Source organism: Osmerus eperlanus, chromosome 17 (genome assembly GCF_963692335.1).
Source record: "Osmerus eperlanus chromosome 17, fOsmEpe2.1, whole genome shotgun sequence".
NCBI lineage: Eukaryota > Metazoa > Chordata > Actinopteri > Osmeriformes > Osmeridae > Osmerus > Osmerus eperlanus.
Window position 1 is genome coordinate 1,866,681 of NC_085034.1, and position 22,197 is coordinate 1,888,877.

Genomic DNA, 22,197 nt, shown 5'->3' on the forward strand with positions numbered 1-22,197 from the left:
TGGTTGAAACAGTCAAAAAGATCAGAACGTCGTTCTGCAAACAACTGAAAACCCAAAGAGAGCCGTTCGAATGGCAGAGGGGAAAAAAACGGGTGTAAAATGATAATAATCCTCTTTTGAAAGGAGAAGAAGAAAATAAATTCTACAGCTGTGGGGATAAACCAAAATGGGATTCCTATTTTACGGTTGAAAATATTTATTCCGGTCCGTTTAAAAGGTTTACTGGCCACTGGCTTATGATATTCATAGCCCTCTCCAACACGGGTAAACCATCTCCTCGCTTCATCCTTCTCCTTTCACACAGGCAAACAGCCATCACGGCTACGCCTGTTTAGGACTGGTTTCCAAAATGGCTGCCAAAAGGAGTAGCTCACTGGGTAAGAGCGCACATCACGTAGGCTGAGGCCTTACAGCCGCAGCGGCCTGGGTTTGAATCCTTCCCTCTCTCTCTTTCCCTAACCTTCCTGTCACTCTTCACTCACAAACTGTCTAAGACAGCGTGAAAAACTGCAAAATATTATACCTCAAGATGGCCATCTATAAACAGTTTGTGAGCAAGTTACTAGAGGTGGACTGATTCCTTCTGTCTGTCTCTACGCTGTTTTTTTGGGGCATTATGCTCTCCATACCTCCTTAGTTTACCTCAGAGCACACTCCAGGGGCTCACAGGCCCTCTCTGTGCCCCTTCAGGGGGCTTTCACCCTGATTTGGGAGCATGTGGGTCCCCGCAGGCTTCAAGGTTATCCTCTTCTGGCTCCAGTCGTTTTCTTGGCTGTGGACACGCTCACCCTCGACACACACTCGGACCAGTGTGTGTGTGTACACACACACATCCTTGAGAAGTACACATTTCTGATCTGATCTAGCTCAGGCTCTCTCTCTCCTCCCCCTCTCTCTTTCTCCTCTGTTCCTCCCCCTCTCTTTCTCCTCTGTTCCTCCCCCTCATCATCACCTATTCAGCAGATCCTGTAGATGTTTTCAAACAAGGACAAGGAGTTTGATTTATACGTGACTAGAGCTCATAGAATTCCCCACCGCCAACACGGCCTCCTATACACCTCGATCCGATTAGCTCTAATTAGCAGAAGTGTCTGGGGGTTAAAGGAACTAACCTTTGGATGCTAATCAAGCCTTCCTTTAGAACTCCATTAATCGGATGTTAACTAGCCTTCTGATATTCAACTCGTTTTATTTATCAGGCGCTTGTTTGAGGCGTTTCCCGTAAAACGTGGACAAACTGCGAGAGGTTAACAAAAACGTGTGTGTGGTTGTGTGTGTGTGTGGTTGTGTGTGTGTGGTTGTGTGTGTGCGATCCAGTCAGAGACAGTTAAATAAAGTGACAGAACCCCCCCCACCCTCAGGACTGCCAACAAGGCGCCAAAACGAGGGGAAGGCGGCGGAGGAGTGGAAGAGAGGAGCGCGAGGGCTGATGACTAATGTGAAGGGGATGAGGGGAGGATGTAGTGGTGGTGATGAATGGAGTCGTCAGGCTAACAGAGCCTATAGAACAGGCTGCCATCTGCCTCCCCATTACTATAATGAAGAGAGTGGTGCTACCAGCCCTGCCACAGGGCCTGTCGGCTAGCTAGGACTCCCAAGCCTTCAGAGTGTGTGCGTGAGTGTGTGTGTGCATCAGAGTGTGCTTGTATCCATGTGTGTTTATATGGGAGAATGTGTTTCGTGTGTTTTTTTGTGAGTTAGTGTGTGTGCAGGGAGAGAATATTGTGTGTGTGTGTGTGCTTGGAAAGTATTGTGTGTGTGTGTGTAGGGGGGGTACCCCTTGGAGAAGAGTTACAGCAGCGCAGCAGACGCTTCACACCTCATTGGACGTTGAGAAGCGCCAATCATCTCCCACAGGCCCGCCCCCCGACCTGTTTGCCTAAAGATTCACAACGCCTTGTTGCTTCGGAGAGACAGAGAGAGGGAGAGAGCGGGTTGAGAGAGATGACAGAAAGAGAAATATCCTAGAGAGAGGTACATGAGGACATGGTAACTGAGCAGAGAAAGCACATAAGTGAGAAGAGGCAGAGGAAGGGAACAGGAGATCAAGTTTCTAATGTAAATGTGATTGGTGAGTCATCTCTCGGAGGGGCTGCTGTTGCTGTTCCAAGTCGACGGTCTGCGTTGCTCGGGGAACAAACCCAGGTGTTCCGCACTGAGAGCCTGCCACAGGTGAATCTCATTAGGCTCTATTTTAGGAAAGAGTCCTGTGACTTTTTCAGGGACGTGTTCCAATAGACTTCAAATGCTTCCTTCCCTGACCCCCTTTGATGTGGGCCCGGAGGGGGACATGACAAAAGAGAGGTGATGGAATAATGAGAGACAGAGGGGGGAGAGAGGTAGCAATGGAGGGAGAGGTTTTCTTGGAAATGGTGAGAAAAAGAGAGAGCGGGAGGGAGGTAGAGAAAGATTGAGAGAGAATCGATGTGAAATCTCCACACTTCAGGAGGATAGTGAATACCCAGGCTGTGTGAGCCACACAGAGTGGGTGACTAAAGAGTCCACCTTCATCAGCTGTCTCCAGGAGCTCTGATGGAGAACAGACAAGCCCTCCCTACACGTTGTCACGACAACACACGTCAGCCGGGGGGGGGGGGGGGAGGTTGGAAATGCTGGTGATGGTGGACAGGAGGAGGATGACCAGGGGACAGAGAAGGAAGAAAGGATAGGTGCAGAAGACAGAGGAGACAGGATGTGTCCAGGTCTAAGCAGCGGAGGGGAGGAGTCCTGGAATCTGTGAGGGGGCAGCTGTCCCTGAAACCCCCCGCCCCCCCCCTCCCCCAGCCCTACCCCGACCCCCCCCCCAGCCCTACCCCGACCCCTCTGACCCCCAGAAGTCAAACAGCCAGAGGGCAGCTGACGGATAAACAGGGATTAAGACACAAAAAGGATAGAAACTCCCTGACACACACACACACACCCTCTGCAGTCAGATGGAGTTTGGCAGTGAATGTGTGTGTTGATATAGTCATGATAAGGCTTCTTCTAAACAGTCTACAGCTGGCGTGCGCACACACACATTAAATACGATATGAGAACACAGACAACTCTCTTGCAAACAACTGCACACACTGTCGCACACACACTGCCGCACACACACACCTCTAGCCACCCAAACACACCCTGTGTCTGGCGGAGGATTCAGGCGGCATGGAGAACCTGTTTGGTGTCTGGAAGAGTTAGAGGAGAGAGAGAGAGAGGGGTAGAGAGAGGGAGGGGGAAAGAGAGATGGTGGGAGAGGGAGAGGAAGAGAGTGAAAGACAGAAAAGGACAGACACACACACACACACACTCGCAGAGCACCACAGAGTAATGACAGACACATTCAACAGTCGTACTGGCCTGATTTCTTTATTTTCTCTGATCAGACGTTATCAGAAGGGGTGCGACTGATGGGGGGGGATGGAAACACAACAAGCAGATACAATATCAACAGAACACACACACGCTTTCAGACACAGAGATCTAGAGAGTGTGTGTGGGAAAGTGCAATAGGGTGGGGTCATAGCCTGATAAGCAGAGTGGCATGGATGTGCATGGGTTGTGGATAGACTTTATTTTCATAGAGGTGTTTGTTTGTTGTGAAGTGGGTGGACTAGTCCAAGTGGAAGCTTGCGGCGGGGGTGAGTGGGTACGGTGGTAGTGGTTCGGTCCGTTTTGGTGGCTGGGACGGACTTGGATCTGGCGCTGTGCTGGACCCGGCTCAGACCAGCTCTCCCCCCCATCTCTTCCCTGACTTGGTATCTTCAAAATGGCCGCCAGTCCGGTGTTGGAGCTGCATCTCTGAGCTCCTGTGGACCCCTGGTCTGGGTGGGAGAGACACAGGCGGGGGGGGTGGGGGGGCTGGGGTTAGGTTGGGGGTGGTGTAGAGGAGACAGGACAGTAGAAGGTAGGACAGGGTGGTGGGGTTGTACAAGAGGTGTCCATCTCTCTGGTTCTCTCGGGGGGGGCAGGGTTCTGGTGGTCGCTGGTCAGGTTCTGGTTCTGGTTCTCCTCAGGTTTGACGGTGAGTCTCGTGGTGCTGACTTCTCTACATTCGATAAACGGTCGACAGCCAGTCGGTTAACGGTAATGCCACACTATACACGCCATGGCTCCCTCTCACTAACTCCAGCAAGGGGCGTCTTAACCCCCGGTCCTCAGCTTGTTCTGGAGAGAAAGAAGAGACAGAGAGAGAGAGAGAGAGAGAGAGAGAGAGAACATGTTAGAGGGAAAAGTAGTTTGTGTGTGTGTGTGTGTCAAGGGAAAGAACTTGTGTTTTTGCTGGGAGATGGAGAGAGAGATGGAAAAAGAGACAGAAATACAGGGCAAGGGGAAATAGCAAGAGTGAGTGAGTGGGTGTGTGTGAAAAAGAGAGGAAATGGCCGTGGGGGAGTGGATTTCATGTTTGCTTTAAGTGCGGCCACAAATCCCTAACACACAGCCCCTCTACCTGTCAATACCCATTTAATCCAGGCTGCTGCATCTGATACCAGCAAAATAAAACACCAGCAGAGAGGAGAGAAAAAAACAGTAAAAAAAAAACAGAGAGAAGGCATCTGAGTGTTTTTAAGCTTAATCCCGAGTCGCTGCCCAGCGGTGTCTGACACCTAGCTGAGCCAACACACTCCCATTTAGAGCGAGGACCTGAGTAATTATCTACAGCACAACAACATTATTCAGTCCATTTAAAACACGATCTAACAAGCTAGGGACACACCAGCTGGGGCTCGGTCAAACAACACACTATGTTGAGGTTTTTCTGAGAACAGAAAACCTACAGGATAAATATAAATGTCGCACTTCAAGGTTTGAGAAAGCGGGCTATGGGTTGGACGTATAGGTAGGATGACAGTGGGGAGGAGAGAGAGGAAGAGAGAGAGATGAGAGGAATAGAGAGAGAGAGGGGGGGTGGAAGAGAGAAAGAAAGGGAGAGAGAGACAGAAGGAGAGAGGAAGCGAGAAGCGGTCATGCGGTTAGAATATGGAATAAAAAGGCCTCTGGAGATCCCATTCTGTGATAAACCCTCTATTCATGATCCTCTCAAAGGAAGGAAAGATAGAGACTGGGAGAGGCAGGGAGAGAGAGAGGCAGGGATAGAGAGAGGCAGGGAGAGAGAGAGAGAATCACTACTTTATCTGTTCTCCTCCTCCTCTTTCTGCAGTCAGGTCCCTGTCGCCTCGTGTTGTACGGGTTAGAGGAGTGAGGGATGGAGGGACAGAAACGAGGTGCAAAAAGAGAAAAGAAGACGGTCTAAATGTTATCGTGGCACATTGATGAGCAGTGTGGTAATGATCCTTCACCCAGGCACAGACGATGACAACCCCGGCTGGCTCCAGTCCTTATCCACCGCTCAATATTCCCCGATTAAACGCTGAATTGGATTGCTCTTATCTGCTGATGATGATGGTGGTGGTGGTGGTGGTCTGGCTGGGATAAAGCTATCTAGGGTCATTCTTCGTGTAAATACGAGAGGGTTTAGGGTGCGTTTAAGGGGTGAGTGTGTGTGTTGGGTTCAGGTTGGGGGGGGGGGGGTCAGAGTTTCATTTAAAGGTTAAAATGGCCTACTGGGCTGAAGGGAAAGATGCTTAGTGGTCTTAAATGTGAACCTGGGGACTTCTGAGGTCAAAGTGACCTCTGGTGTTTGACGACTACGGCATTCACTACCTGTCTGGCCCTGGAGAAGCTGCCGTCCTCACTCAGAGATGAACCATCACGGTCAACCTGCATGACCCCCTCTTGCTTTCACCTCCTCCCCTCCGAAACGCTTCCAATTGTCAGATTCTCTCTGTGACTTCAAGAAGTAACGCAGAGATTACGAAGACCGTGTTTTGATTGCGGCGGGCTGACAAATGAGGGCATTACCCTGTATTCAGGGTCACTTCCTGGTACAACAGTTTAGGAGAACATAACAGCGTTTCAACTGTACGCTCACTTCCTGTACGACAGGATTCCTGAATAGGCTACAGGTAGCTAGCGCCCGCTAACCTTGATGAATAAAACATAGCTGTATTTACATGATGTATAGCTTATAACCGCCCGCTCCAGACCTCTAGATTGAATACCAAACACCCAGGAGACATGGGTAAAGCCCATTTTCCCTTTGTAAGAAACAATGAAATTGTAAAGGGGAGAAAACAATCTAATAGAAAAGTCATCTGAATGTAAATTGGGCTTGTTTGGGTGGAGATACTGTATATTGCAGACAGGGTAGCGAAGCTAGGCAAGCCAAGCCAATACGAACGCCATTGCCATTGCCATTACCATATGCGACCTAAAGCATTTCTGCATGAGTGGGAGGCGGGGAGGACACTTTGAAAGTGGCAGCGGCCAGCCGAGGTCTTATTACATTAAACACACACTCTCAGACCAGACAGCGCCAGAGTCAGCAGGTATTATGGAAATAGACCTTCAGTTCTAAAACCTTCTACTTACAGTTGTCTTTATGAAGGCACAGGCGCCAGACTGGTTAAAGGGGGGGGGGGGGGGGGGGGGGGGGGGTGACTGACACGACAAGTTCAGGAAGGGGAGTGTGCTTTTTTTTTTATTGCTGCTTCATTTTTGTTAGTGACAGTTTGAGAGAGACAAGAAAGGCAGGGGAGAGAGGGGTCCCCAGGTGGGAATCGAACCCGGACCCTGGGTTTGAGGTCCCAGCCCAGGAGCTAGGTGCCGTACCTGGAGATCCAGCAGGTTGCCCAGAGAGAGTGTGTCTGAGATGGTTCTCATGGTTACCTAGCGAGCAGGCAGGACTACTCTACAGAAACACGTACTGTCTACAAATCACCGAGCTCGTCTACCAGGAACACACACACTCACATGTCGGTCGCCCATGATGGAGCATGCACATAGTCCCCACTCTGTTCATGTAGCGAGAGAGAGACAAATACAGACAGAGAGAGACAATGAGAGAGGCCACTTCAGAGATTTATAACCATATTTTGTTAAAAAGATCTTGAATGCCTCTGTAGACACAAGGGTTGGGGTCAGGGTTTGGAGACCCACCAGTTTAACGTTGTTGACACACTGCAGATAGAGGGGTTAGGGTTAGGGGTTAGAGTTTGGAGACCCACCTGTTTAGCGTTGTTGACACACTGCAGGTAGAGGGTTAGGGGTTAGGAGTCAGGAGACCTACCTGTTTAGCGTTGTTGACACACTGCAGGTAGAGGGCGGCGATGTTGGAGCAATGCAGCGTCCTTCCTGTGTTCTCTCTGTAGCACTTCAGGATCTGGCCCTGCAGGTCAACACACACTGGACTGGTCTCATAGCGCCTGGGGGGGAGGGGGAGAGGGAGGGAGATGGAGGTGGGGAGGGAGAGAGGGAAGGAGGGAGGGAGGGAGAGATGGAGGTGGGGAGGGAGGGGGGGAGAGAGAGAGGGAAGGAGAGATGGAGGTGGGGAGGGAGGGAGAACGAAAGAGGGAGGGAGACAAAAACAAACAGTCAATATGTGGATTTCTCACAGCAATGCTTAAGCCCAGATCAGCCGTACTGTACAGCCCAGAGGTCAAAGGTGGCTGCAGCCACAGAGGCCGACTGCAGTGGGTAGTGAGGGGCATGCCGATGTGTCCATTACAGCAGGCGCGAGTCAATCGCAGGGCCGAGAGGACGTGTGAATCCTGTCAATCCAGTCCTACAGCGGCCACCTGGGGAGGTCTGGATCGTCCCTCTGGAAACTAAAGGATCTATCGGCCTCTCCCTACGTGCTTAGTGCTGTTTTTCTTTCTCCAGCAAAAACAAAAAACCTGATCAATGTCACTGAAGGAGATGCCTGAAAGTACTTTAGAGGACGATGGTTGACATGCACCCAATAACCCCCGGCAACAACGACGGTGGTGGTGATGATGATGATGAAGGCTAATCCTTTGTTCTATTTGAAAACAACACCATTGCTTCTGTGCGCATCCAATTTGAAAGCCTTCAAAAAGCAAACGCTCACCACAGTGACAAGAGACTATCGACCGTCGCTAACTGGGTGCTACTGAATCAATATTGATCGAGCTCGGACCACTATAGACGTCGTTGATTACACCCAAACACCTTTGTTGCTGTCACCTTGGTTGTGCTAAGGTGACATTTCAGCGGCCACCACCACACCACAGGGCTAACATCTGTCCATCGGGTGTAGTGCTTCTTTTATCACTGCGGTACAAGCGATTCCCACACGGACGCTAATCTACTGCTAAATGCTAACTCTAGTTTATTTTTTACCTCAACGCACTGGTGCTCTTTCAATATTACCCCAGCAGTGCCGCCTGTGTCCCAGGGAGTTAGCGCCTTTTCGCTAACCTCAGCAACAGAGTACTAGAGGGTACTGCAGTCCTGTGCTATCAGCTAGCGTCAGTCTCTCATCGCACACCATAAATACGCCATAAAAGCCACACCTGCACATGCTAGGGCCATTATGCTAATGGAGGCGTCATCCTTTAGTACACACCAGCGCCTAGGACAGCGAGTCCATCCCACTAAACAGCTCTGAGAGGGAGGAAGAGAGAGAGGCATAGAGAGAGAGAGAGAGAGAGAGAGAGAGAGAGAGAGAGAGGGAAGGAGAGAGACGGAGAGACAGAGGGAGGGAGAGAGAAACAGAAGGGTAAAGGGGGGTAATTCTGCCCCTGTCAGCACCTCTGAAAGCCTTCAGGGAAAGCTCAGCTCCTCCAGTTAGACTCTGGTGTTTGATTTGCCCCTGGCGTGAGAAAACACCCTCATGTGGGCTATAAAGCATGCCATTGGCCGCACTGGTCATTACCCAGGATGCAATGCGGCAGGACGCCGCCGCCTAGGACCTCTGCGTACAACCCCCGCCACGTGGTTAAACCGTCATCCGATTTGAATAATCTATTTTTAAGCAGGCAAGCCATTTTTGATAGGGTCGGCACAAAAATAATGAAAAATAAGGGGAATACTCAATACAGTACCACAAAGGATGACCTTACTGGTCCCTTTATAGGCACACACACACAGATAGATAGAGAGAGAGAGAGATAGAGAGCGCGAGAGAGCGCGAGAGAGCGCGAGAGAGCGCGAGAGAGAGAGAGAGAGAGAGAGAGAGAGAGAGAGAGAGAGAGGTCGTGTCTGAGTCTGGCTCCTACCCCCCCCTGCTTCATTCATTATACTGACTTTAGGCATCTTCAGGGCCTGCACGCTCACACACGCTAATTATTTTCTTAAGCGTTTGCGCTAATGCCAGGTGCAACCTGCTGATACAAACGGCAGTGTTTATCATCCGTTAATGGCTTTTGCAGGAGAATTCAAATGGGTTTAGAGAGGAGCACTGATGCCCTGCTGCCTGCTACACTTCTCTTGTTCTGGGAGGAGAACCCCCTCCATATGGGGGGGGAGGGAGGGGGAGGGGGTGGAGGGGGGAGGGAGGGGGTTGAGAGGGGGCCAGACCATGTTTGAGTTAATCACGAGAACAATAACACTGTCTCACACACACATTCGCACGCCGGGTCATGCATCATCCATCATTAAGATGAACGTTAAATCCACGCAGCCCACACACACACACACACACACACACACACACACACACACACACACACACACACACACACACACACACACACACACACACACACACACACACACACACACACACACACACACACACACACACACACACACACACACACACACACACACACACACACACACACACACACACTCCCTGCCTGTTCAATATTACATTAAGCTTTCCCTCGTCTGACTACCCAGCATCTGTCTATTACTACGTGGCAAACAGAGGTACTGTATAACACAGAGGTACTGTATAACACGGAGGTACTGTATAACACAGAGGTACTGTATAACACGGAGGTACTGTATAACACGGAGGTACTGTATAACACAGAGGTACTGTATAACACAGAGGTACTGTATAACACGGAGGTACTGTATAACACAGAGGTACTGTATAACACAGAGGTACTGTATAACACGGAGGTACTGTATAACACAGACAGTATGTTTCAAAGGGTCAGGGAAGGACACTTCCATCGTTTCCTGCTTCCCCGCTGGACAGTAGGGACGGTATGGCATGTATAATAGCACATCACGGACAGTCCTGTTCCCACGGTGACAGGACACAATGATAAATATAGTCTGCAATAACTACGGAGTTATTGTGTTCCCATGAAACCTGAGGACAAGGTCCTTGGTAAACATGGAAGTCTGCTCTCGTTCACTGAGGGAACCAGACAGCACATTACCTTTGAATGAAATATGTGACCTTTGAGATGGCAATAGGATGGAATGAAATAATTTTCTTGCTGTTTTTTTTTTTCTTCTCAGGGTTTAAGAGCAGAGAACAGACCTGTGGTTAATTTGCTCTGACGTAACGTGGTTCTCGACCAGAGGGGGCACTCTGACGTAACGTGGTTCTCGACCAGAGGGGGCGCTGGTTCATGCAAGGCTTTGTTTCAGGGAGACACAATCTCTGACCCGTCACACGGGTCAGAAGGGTCACACGCTGCAGTTTAATCATTCTCTTTCTGTCTGTCTGTGTCTGTCTGTCTGTCTGTGTCTGTCTGTCTGTGTCTGTCTGTCTGTGTCTGTCTGTCTGTGTCTCTCTCACACACACACACAGACAGACAGACAGACAGACTCCCTCTCCCTCTCCCCCACGCACGCACGCACGCACGCACACACACACAGAAAGAGTGAGAGCGAGAAAAAGCAAGACAGAGATTTAATTTCCAGGTCAAAACTAGCCTCTGTCAATCGAAAGCTCCTGTTCGCTCCAGTCCAGCCTCTGTAGGCTCCTTGGATATTTAATAAAACTCCAGAGAGAGAGAGAGACACTGAAACAAATGGAGACATCTAGAGCAGGTGGAGTATGTGTGTGTGTACTGTAGCACCTAAGAGCCTGGGGGACATCTTAGCTGTTATATGAGTTTGGGCTGACACCATCTGGATCAGTAAAGGTCTCCATACCAACGCAGAGCTCCACTGCTATGATAGAACCCCCCCCCCTCCTCCTCCCCCCACCTCAAGACTATCCCTTCTTCCCCCATCGCCTTGATCCAGAGATGGGAGAGCAAGAGAAATAGGGAGGACACAGGGGGTTGTTTTATATATAAATATATATCTCTATCTCCAGTATGGTTTATACACTCCAGCTCATAAATCACATTGGGGAGAAGGTGAGGGGGAGGGGGTGAGGGGGGAGAGGGGTGGGGTTATGACAGAGGGAGCGGGGAGCTGCATTGAGATGAGATGTTTTATCAGAGAGGAGGGAGGTTGAGGAGAGGGGGCGGGGGGCAGGGAGAGATAGGGCGAGAGAGAGAGAGGGAGAGAGAGTCTGGGATGTAGACATGGAGGGAGAGAGAGAGAGAGAGAGGGGGGGGGGAGGGAGAGAGAGAGAGAGAGAGAGAGAGAGAGAGAGAGAGAGAGAGAGAGAGAGAGAGAGAGAGAGAGAGAGAGAGAGAGAGAGAGAGAGAGAGAAGAATGAGCTGTGTGTGTGTGTTCATACATGTAAAGGAGAAACACACCAGCAAACAGCGACCAGCAAGGGGGGAGACAGAGAAAGCAGAGGCAAAATCAAAACAACAGAGGAGGGAGGGGGGTAAGGAGGGAGGGAGGGAGGAAGGAAGGAAGGAGGGAGGGAGGGAAGGAGGAGGGAGGGAGGGAGGGAAGGAAGGAAGGAAGGAGGGAGGGAGGGAGGGGAGGGAGGGAGGGAGGGAGGGAGGGAGAGGGAAGGAAGGAGGAAGGAAGGAGGAGAGGGAGGGAGGGAGGAGGGAGGGAAGGAGGGAGGGAGAACGGAGGAATAGAGCACTGTGGTTCTTGGGGGAAAGTGGAGGACTCCAAGTGGAATGAAAAGAGGAACAGAGAAAGAGAAGAGGAATGTAACCCCACCAACACTGAGCGCGCTCTAGAAACGCACCTACTAGATCAGCATGAGAGGATGAAGGCATGTAGCATTTACACTGAAATAAAGCAGAACATATTACCAGGCCTCCTTCTCTCTCTCTCTCTCTCTCTCTCTCTCTCTCTCTCTCTCTCTTTCCCTCTCTCTTTCCCTCTCTCTCTCTCTCTCTCTCTTTCCTTCTCTCTCCCTCTCCTCCTTTCCACGGCAACTGTCAGCTCCATACAAGCAACACCCGGTCCAGGGATACTTAAGGCTTTTTTCAGTCCATACATTAAAGGCCCTATGTTGAGGAACAGTGGACACATAGTAAGATGTATGTCAGGCAGCTCACTGTGGAGCAGTAATCTATTACTGTAATGGCCACAGCATCGCTCCATCTGTCAAATGAATGATATTGACTATGACTGTCACTGTGTGATCTATATGTTGTGAGGGTCCATAGAAGACTATTCATGTTTCATTGTTCAAAATACAACGTACATCTTTTTAAAAAAATCTATAAATTAAAGAAAATCTGATGGCAAGACTGGGGTTTGATTACAATGTTCAATACTGACATTTTTCCGCCAAATGACATATTGAGCGAAACTAACGGAGAATGAACAGGGTGCCCCATCAGGCTCTCCATACCTTAAGTACTCACTCTTAAGTGCAATACTTCTTCATTTGTCAAACAAAACATGTCAACACAGCCCCCTCCCCGCCAACGTATTGTGATATATGTGTCTCGTGTCCCAAGGTATAGATTCCTACCAGATACCCAAACCCAGCTCTCTATGGCCATAGGTATATTTATCATGGTTTAGGGGCACTTAGGGGTTAACAAGGTTAAAGGGTGAGAGTAGATCCCAGTCGGAACGCCCTCATGCTCCCCTTACTTAAGACAGGGCCCCGAAACCGGGGAGGCGTAAATAAATACAAATGATGCAGTTAGAGAGAAAAATGACACACTTTCATTCTCGCTATCGCTTCTTAAACAAGACCTGACCCCCCACCGTGAAATCCATCAACGAGGAAGAGACAGGGAGAGATGGGGGGGGGAGAGAGAAACAGAGAGAGATGGGGGGGGAGAGAGAGACAGAGAGAGATGGGGGGGGGAGAGAGAGAGAGAGAGATGGGGGGGGGAGAGAGAGAGACAGAGAGAGATGGGGGGGGGAGAGAGAAACAGAGAGAGATGGGGGGGAGAGAGAGAAACAGAGAGAGATGGGGGGGAGAGAGAGAGACAGAGAGAGATGGGGGGGAGAGAGAGAAACAGAGAGAGATGGGGGGGAGAGAGAGAGACAGAGAGAGATGGGGGGGAGAGAGAGAGAAACAGACAGAGATGGAAGTTGAGATAGACAAAGGGAAGTCAATTGAGCGTGAGAGATAGAGAGAGCACGTGAGAGACAAAGATAGAAAAGAATGAGAGACAGAAAGAGAGCAGAGAATTATAGACATTCAAATAGAGAGAGACCAATGGCCATGTAGGAATTCTCAACATCGTAACCCTGTCAGGAGGAATCCTCTCTTTCAGGAAGGGTGTGGAACCTCCCCCACACCTCCCCCCCCCTACCCCCCCCCCGTCTCCTACCTCCCCCCTACCCCCCCCCCCGCCCCCCTCCTACCTCCCCCCCACACCTCCCCCCCCCTCTCCCCACACAGATCCTGGGCTGGATCTGGATCCTGCACTCTGAGAAATATTCAAAAGACTCCCACAACTGTTTAGTTTCCATCTTCTATTTAATGAATATCAATATGCAGAGTCGTGTTAAGCTTCAGTCACAGGAGCAGGACTTAGAGCCAGCAGTGTTTGTTGTTGAATATTGATGAGGGAGGGAGGGAGAGAGGGAGAGAGTCTCTTTCCAGCAGAGAAGGGAGAGAGGAGAGTGAAAGGTGACCTGTTGACCTGTCAGCAGGAAACATGGCATTATAAACACCGTTCAGATTTATATTCAACAAGTTTTACTTCTATGCCTCCTCTGCAGTGTGTGTGTATACAGATGAGGATGGGCCTGACAGACTAAAGAAAATATAAAAAACAGAAAGAAATGTGAGGAGAGACATACGATACCAGTGACAGACTGAGATGAGATTTTACTGTCTCTCTCTGGAGAGAGCTGAGACCACACACACACACACACACACACACACACACGCACACACACACACACACACACACGCGCACACACGCACACACACACACACACAATCTGATCTTCTGACAAATGTCACCATCAAGTACAACTCTCAAGGGGTCTCGACAGTAAGGTGTGTGTGTGGTGTCTGGTGTGTGTGCGTAGTGGAGGGATTCAATCCCCCAGAATCAGAAGATGTCATGAATTCCTCTGTGATGTCCAGAGCCCGTGCTCTCTCCATAAGGACCCATAACACACAAGGAGAAGGGCCGGCTGTACAAAGCATCTCAAAGCCCCAGCAAAGGTTAACCCTGACAGCAGGCTTACAGGGACACCTCTCCCTCCCTCTCCCTCACACACCTCTATAATCTCCCATTTCTCATTCCCTTCCACTCCTGTCAGACAACACGGGGCTCCAAAGCCCACTGGGTCAGTTCTACAGGCCCCGTCCTCTCCAGGCTGCAGTGTGTGGACGCCCTACCCCACACCAGGCCTGCTCCAGGCTGCAGTGTGTGGACGCTCTACCCCACACCAGGCCTGCTCCAGGCTGCAGTGTGTGGACGCCCTACCCCACACCAGGCCTGCTCCAGGCTTGGAGGAGAGCTAGGGTCCACCTGAACACACTCCGCCTCTTCACAGCACATCGAGCACAGCGTCTATTTTAGGATGTCTGTGTGTGTGTGGTTGTTTGTGTGTGAGATTTGCAAATTGGAAGTGTGGTCCATTCACAAGGACTGTGAATCTGTGTGTATGTGCCTCTGGGCTCAGTGGCCGAGGAGAGAGAGCAAATCAAAGTGAGTGAGGATGTGTGTAGTTTAGATTTGTGTGTGTGTGTGTGTGTAGTTTAGATTTGTGTGTGTGTGTAGTTTAGATTTGTGTGTGTGTGTGTGTCTAGAAGTAATGAGGTCACAGTGATACAGTGGTGCTACAGTTTGGGAGAACTCCATCATGCCAGAAACTCTGCCGGGAATACTGCAGGAACGTCAGGGAACAGCTGCACCACACACACACACACACGCACTACTCAACACACACACAACACACACACGACAGTCAACACACCAGACTGCAAATACACAAACATACGACAGCAAACTCAAAACGCACACTAGCAAACAATCATACATGCACATAAACACGTGTACACACACTCGCTAGCAAACACACACATCTACCTCTCATATCTTCAGAGAACAAACTGTGCAGTTCATGTTTGTACCTTGTCATCACACATAGAACTACAAACAAGCCTATATGTGAGTATTCCTGCACCTGTAAGACAGCAGACACACTAACAACCTGCAGCAGAACTGGGCTGCAGAGTAGAACCACACACACCAACATGGAACACAACCACACCCAACAGCACTCTCTCCCTCCCTCTCTTTTTCACGCACGCACGCACACACACACAGTTGATTTAGATGTGTGTCCATGTGTGTTTGTGAACATGTGACACATGCAAACCCAATGTTGTAAGGCAGGGTTCTCCAATCCTGGTCGTCGAGGGCCGCTGTCCTCGAGGGCCGCTGTCCTGCATGTTTTAGATGTTTCCCTGCTCCAGCACACCTGATTCAAATGAATGGTTATTACCCAGCTTCCACAGAGCTGGGTAATGACCTGGGTAATGTGTGCTGGAGCAGGGAAACATCTAAAACATGCAGGACAGCGGCCCTCGAGGACCAGGACCTGTTGTAAAGTCTCTCCAAATGTATTAATGAACATAATAAAAGTATTGGACCAGTCAGGAAATGATTCTCCTGTAAAATAAGATCTTCCACACTCCCCCTCATAAAGACAATTATCATATCAAAACCATGTTAATTCTATCAATTATAGATGTGCCCACTCTTTTACATTCCTCTCCAGGGCAATTGTAACTTTCAGAAAATCAAATGGCTTAGAAATAAAATATCTGGTCTTAATATTCAACTGTGTCCCAGATATCAATGCCCTCCCTCCCTCTCCCCACCTCTGCAGAGTTGTAGAGGTGGTATCCATAGGGAAACCTCAGGAGAACTCAGAAGAGCAAGTGGTGCAAGGATAAACACTGTGTCTGCTTAGTAACGTCCACAAACACACACACTAGCTACACAAACACACACACTAGCTACACACACACACACTAGCTACACAAACACACACACTAGCTACACAAACTAGCTACACAAACTAGCTACACGAACACACACACTAGCTACACGAACACACACACTAGCTACACGAACACACACACTAGCTACACGAACACACACACTAGCTACACGAACACACACACTAGCTACACGAACACACACACTAGCTACACGAACACACACACTAGCTACACGAACACACACACTAGCTACACGAACACACACACTAGCTACACGAACACACACACTAGCTACACGAACACACACACTAGCTACACGAACACACACACTAGCTACACGAACACACACACTAGCTACACGAACACACACACTAGCTACACAAACACACACACTAGCTACACGAACACACACACTAGCTACACAAACACACACACTAGCTACACAAACACACACACTAGCTACACAAACACACACACTAGCTACACAAACTTCCATGCAAACAAAAAAACACCTAAGCTACCAATGAGAGTATGAGGCAAGTACCCGCTGTACTGAACACACCCTCGGAAACCCGATTAGTTGACTAGTCCTCAGTTTCCCTCCCTCCCCCGTAACACCAGACCTTCCCGCCATTTCATTGACAAACAAACCTTCCCTCCCAAAGCCCTCTAATCCAATCACGGCCCTGGTAATGCATCTCTCGTAATCCAATCAACCAATCAGAGAGGAGTTCTCCCATCACGTGGCCAGTCGCACACCCACCTCACGTTAGCAGTTAGCAACAGTCGTGTCACTCTAATGATATTCCAGTACATTTTCTTCGTAATGTGATTTGGGAAGTCTCAAGCCTCTGCTACCCGAGGCTAACGCTAGCCCCAGCGGGCGAGCTAATCAGTTTCTGGCATTTCTGAGGGAGACAATGATCCCGGAGTTAGCGCCGGCTAATGATGGGCTAACCTGATTAGCGCTAGCCCCCAGACAAGGCCCAGAGCCTGGCCCCCTAAGCTCCGCCTCCTGCGGGCTCTTCATCCACTTTCCTTACATTACTATGGAGTCTAATGGTATCTTATTAGGGGATAGATGGAACACGAATGGACTGGAAATTGACATAGTCTTTAGTTACATGTATGAGCTAGCTAATAGGCTGTTTGGTATGCTGACATACACCTCATTTTACAGTGCTAACAGGCATACAGTAGGCTATTTAACTGGTATACAGTAAGCTATTTAACCGGTATACAGTAGGCTATTTAACTGGTATACAGTAAGCTATTTAACCGGTATACAGTGAGGTATTTAACTGGCATACAGTGCTGAACGCAGTGTACATGGGGAGTATTCGAAATTAACGCTCTTCCTGTCAAACAAATAAACACAGAAAAAACGTCAGCCACTGTAACCGGTACACAACATGGACACACACCAGATAGGGGGTTTCATAAGAGGCTATCAGTGAAGCCCATCATCAACATGAGCTGACGGGCCGGGCTAATGTGGGCCTGATTGAAAGAGATGGGCTGGCCTGGAGGGAGGAGGGACAGTGCTAGTTTCCTCCGGTCAGACACGCCACAGAGCCGCTGGGAATTATACACTACGGGAAACACGGAAACGCAATCCGAAAGCGTAATATTTCTCTGGTTTTGTGATGATGCTGTTGAAGTGTTTCCAAGGAAACCGTGTGGCGGTGGTAAAGGGTGATGAGTTTCTAGACGGCGTTGTTGGGCAACAGAACTTACTTGAACTTGGTGTTGACTTGGTCAGCAGCCTTGTGGTAGTTCTCTGTGGTGACCTTGTAGAACTGAGCACTCTGGAGAGAGAGAGAGAGAGAGAGAGAGAGTGTGAGGGAGAGAGAGTGTGAGGGAGAGAGAGAGCGTGTGAGGGAGAGACAGAAAGAGAGTGTGAGGGAGAGAGAGAGCGTGTGAGGGAGAGACAGAAAGAGAGTGTGAGGGAGAGAGAGAGAGTGTGAGGGAGAAAGAGAGTGTGAGGGAGAGAGAGAGCGTGTGAGGGAGAGACAGAAAGAGAGTGTGAGGGAGAGAGAGAGCGTGTGAGGGAGAGACAGAAAGAGAGTGTGAGGGAGAGAGAGAGAGTGTGAGGGAGAAAGAGAGTGTGAGGGAGAGAGAGAGCGTGTGAGGGAGAGACAGAAAGAGAGTGTGAGAGTGAGAGAGATATTGTGAGGGAGAGTGAGAGTGAGGGAGAGTGAGAGACAGAAAGAGAGGGTGTGAGAGAGAGAGATATTGTGAGGGAGAGTGAGAGTGAGGGAGAGTGAGAGACAGAAAGAGAGGGTGTGAGAGAGAAAATTGAGAAAGCAGGAGGGCGGAAAAGAAGAAAAGAGCAAGGAAAAAAAAAATGATGGCATGTCAGAATCAGATTGCAACACTTACATAAAATAGATAAGCTTATCCAATTTATTCATATCCTCTCTCTGCCTCTCTAGAAGTTGGCGTTGTTTGGGTGGGAGAAAACACTGAAGCCTGGCCAAGCCTCCTTCTCTGATTCGCTAGTGATGGACACCACCCCAGTCTGATTGGCTCGTGATGGACACCACCCCAGTCTGATTGGCTCGTGATGGACACCACCCCAGGCCTCCCTCACTGCAGCCATCTCCCAAACTCCATTACAACTTTATGGATGGGGATATTGAGGGCGCAGCAGCATTCAGAAGCAGGACTCTGGCTTATTTCCCAATCTGCAGTGTTCATGTGGTCAGGATTCTGTGGCTGCTTCTGGTGTGTTAGCCTACCTTTATAGCCATCGATACATATCGGGGTGTCTCCAACGTTATTTTGTTTCGTGCTTGTATGCATGTACTGTGTGTGTGTGTGTTAATGATTGTCCAGTCAGAAGAGAGTGTTTTGGAGACAACAGTGCGCTTGGCAGAGCAGCCTATCCAGCCGACACCAGGTCCTCTGGTGGGTCATAATAACAGCGGCCAAGGCACAGCACTCAACCTGAATTACCACCATCCCCATACACACTTTAATATGCTTTAGGAACCCGGGGGTTTCAAGGGCCCGCTGCGATTAAACACTTTATATATCTCAACGCCAGTAAAAGTCATATTTGATTGTTTGTTCGATCTCGAGTTAAAATGCTTTTGGAGGAGGGTTTAGGCACCAAGGACACAAATACTTTTAGAGGACGCTGCAGTTGGTCATGCCGAGTGAGACTTCCTGTGTGTCACTTCCTGTCGCGAGTCAATAGTCGGCTGTGTCTCTCCTAGGTACCCTTGTGCAATCATCTCACCCTATAATACGCCTGGAATGGCAATTTATCTCCGTTGTGAAGGAATCAATAGAAATGAACCGAGTAGGAGAGGTGGATCGATAGCTATGTGTTATGGTTCGAGGGGATCTGGGCTGGGGAGATATGACACGACACCATGCTGAAAGAGACACTTGCAGCTAACACCCTATTTAAAATGTCTGCTTGGAAGGTTTACAGATTAGAATGACATTGTCAGCTATCTTAAGCCACGAACACTGCACTCTTTTATCCATGATACAGACTCATAAATATCAACTGTTAAAATCGTCTGAGGTCATAGATGGCATTTGCAGTATATAAAATGTAAATATTCTGTCTATTGTACAGTATGTATAATGTATCTATGATTTCATGAGACGGGTAGTCAATAGTTATTCTCTCAGTTTATAACAAAGCTGTTATAAACTGAGAGCTATAAGCTGTGCGTGCTAGGTGTGTGTGTGCGCTACATGTGTGTGTGCGGTACGTGTGTATGTGTGCGGTGCGTGTGTATGTGTGCGCTACGTGTGTGTGTGACTAGGTGTGTGTGTGCTAGGTGTGTGCGTGCTAGGTGTGTGTATTTGCGCTAAGTGTGTGTGTGTGTGCTAGGTGTGTATGTGTGCGCTGCGTGTCTGTGTGCACTAGGTGTGCGTGTGCTAGGTGTGTGTGCGCTAGGTGTGTGTGTGTGTGCGCGCTAGGTGTGTGTGTGTGTGCGCTAGGTGTGTGTGTGTGCGTATGGCAACATCCCTGTTAGGAATAGAGACGGTGAGGTGGAAGTACCTGTCTAAATGGAAGAGCTGGAGCTAATCACAACTGTAATCCACCAGGAAGCACAAAAGGCCATGTGTGACACTGATTACAGGGCCAAGTCACACCCACCCACACACACACCCACACACCCCCACACACACACACACACACACCAAACATCTACACCCACACACACATGACCACACAGGCACTAGACAGTGTCATTTGCAGTGGTGTTGTCTGTGATTAAAGAGTGGGCTTCAGCAGTGATTTCTAGACGTCCACAAACTGATTTGGGAGAAGAGGCCGGTCATGTCAGGAGAAGACAAACACCACCCTCGCTCTGATTTGGGTGCCAGCACTTCACCACTCCACAAAAGTTCTATTTTTGTGAGGGGGGTAACAGACCTCGATCACACTTCTAAACCAATCGGGCTTGATTAGTCTCAAACCGGATTGGTCTGTTCGTTCTCGAAAGGAGGCAGCTGGCAGTTCTCACAGTTGATACGAGCACCGCTGAGATACTGGACCAGACCCAGGCCAAGAATGAGTCGGTTTGTTGACAGCATGAAAACCCTTTCATTTTTTTTGGCTCCCATTTACGTGGATGGGCAACATTAAGCTCATATAGCGCTAAAACAGTAAGCTGGTGAGGGGTGTTGTAGACAAATGAAGTCATTATCTCTAATGCACTCCGGCGATACAGAGGCAGATAGAAGCAACCTCATGGCAGACTTGCCTTCAAATTAAAAGCCCTCGCTCCCTATTTTTAATGAGCAAAACAAATAAAGACACGTTAATGTGGCTTCTCACTGTTATCTGTTGCCAGGCAGGAGGCAATTGTGTGTGTGTGTGTGTGTGACCCCACAGCTTTGACCATTAGTGTGTGTTTCAGCTCCAGTCTCTCCCACCCTGTCACTGTTGTGGTTTGGGAGTCACTGGGTGACATTTTCACAGAGAGCTCGTTAAAGCACAACTCTGAACATGTGCAGATCACACACTGGTGATTTGATACATCCCACATTATTTTCTCAAAATAGATCCGCTCTTCTTATCTTAAGTGAGCAGGGAGTGAGCAGGGAGTGAGCAGGGAGTGAGGAGGGAGTGAGGAGGGAGTGAGGAGGGAGTGAGCAGGGAGTGAGCAGGGAGTGAGGAGGGAGTGAGCAGGGAGTGAGCAGGGAGTGAGCAGGGAGTGAGCAGGGAGTGAGCAGGGAGTGAGCAGGGAGTGAGCAGGGAGTGAGGAGGGAGTGAGCAGGGAGTGAGGAGGGAGTGAGGAGGGAGTGAGGAGGGAGTGAGGAGGGAGTGAGCAGGGAGTGAGCAGGGAGTGAGCAGGGAGTGAGGAGGGAGTGAGGAGGGAGTGAGGAGGGAGTGAGCAGGGAGTGAGCAGGGAGTGAGCAGGGAGTGAGCAGGGAGTGAGGAGGGAGTGAGCAGGGAGTGAGGAGGGAGGGAGCAGGGAGTGAGGAGGGAGTGAGCAGGGAGTGAGCAGGGAGTGAGCAGGGAGTGAGGAGGGAGGGAGCAGGGAGTGAGGAGGGAGTGAGCAGGGAGTGAGCAGGGAGTGAGCAGGGAGTGAGGAGGGAGTGAGCAGGGAGTGAGCAGGGAGTGAGGAGGGAGGGAGCAGGGACAGTCCCCAGTGCTGCCAGCACCCCATCCAGTCCACAAAACCCCAGCACAGCTCTGGAGCTCTGCGATTAGCCCGGGAGAACTCGCTGAAGCATGAATTACTTCTTTCAGGAGATATTGAAATAGCAAAACTGCAAAAAACTATATGAGAAAAAGGATGAAAGAGGACTGGAGAGACGCTTCTGCAACAGCAGAGCGAGGGTTGTTATTAGAGCATTCAACGCTGGGCCAGTCTGTAAACACGCAGGCAGGATTAGACTGTTGAGTCATGCACTCCTTGCTCCGTTTGTTGACTGAAGGCACACCACCAAAAAAAGTGTCATTCCTGAATAGATTTGTCCTGAACGCCAGAGCACTCTGCTTCCAACCATCCTGGTGATTCAAAGTCAAAGCACATCGTCACGACGGAGGCAGTCAGAAAGTTCTCATTCCTGCTGAACTGGGGGCCTCAGAAAGAGTATCGATCCCTTTGGGGAGATATAGAACATTTAAAGCCCCATAATGGCTTCTCTAACTGTCACCCTCTCTTCCTATC

At 49.6% G+C, this 22,197-nt stretch overlaps 1 protein-coding gene across 1 annotated transcript in view; it reads right to left on the reverse strand.

The window, feature by feature from the left end:
- Window positions 1-3,335: 3,335 nt before the first annotated feature.
- The window catches only part of chchd3a (coiled-coil-helix-coiled-coil-helix domain containing 3a), a 55,283-nt gene continuing 36,421 nt past the window's right edge, over window positions 3,336-22,197 (reverse strand). Inside the window, 4 exon segments of the mRNA XM_062482794.1 lie at window positions 3,336-4,149; window positions 6,796-6,836; window positions 7,112-7,247; window positions 17,786-17,856. Coding sequence (XP_062338778.1) covers window positions 4,140-4,149; window positions 6,796-6,836; window positions 7,112-7,247; window positions 17,786-17,856 — 258 coding nt within the window. The 3' untranslated portion in view covers window positions 3,336-4,139.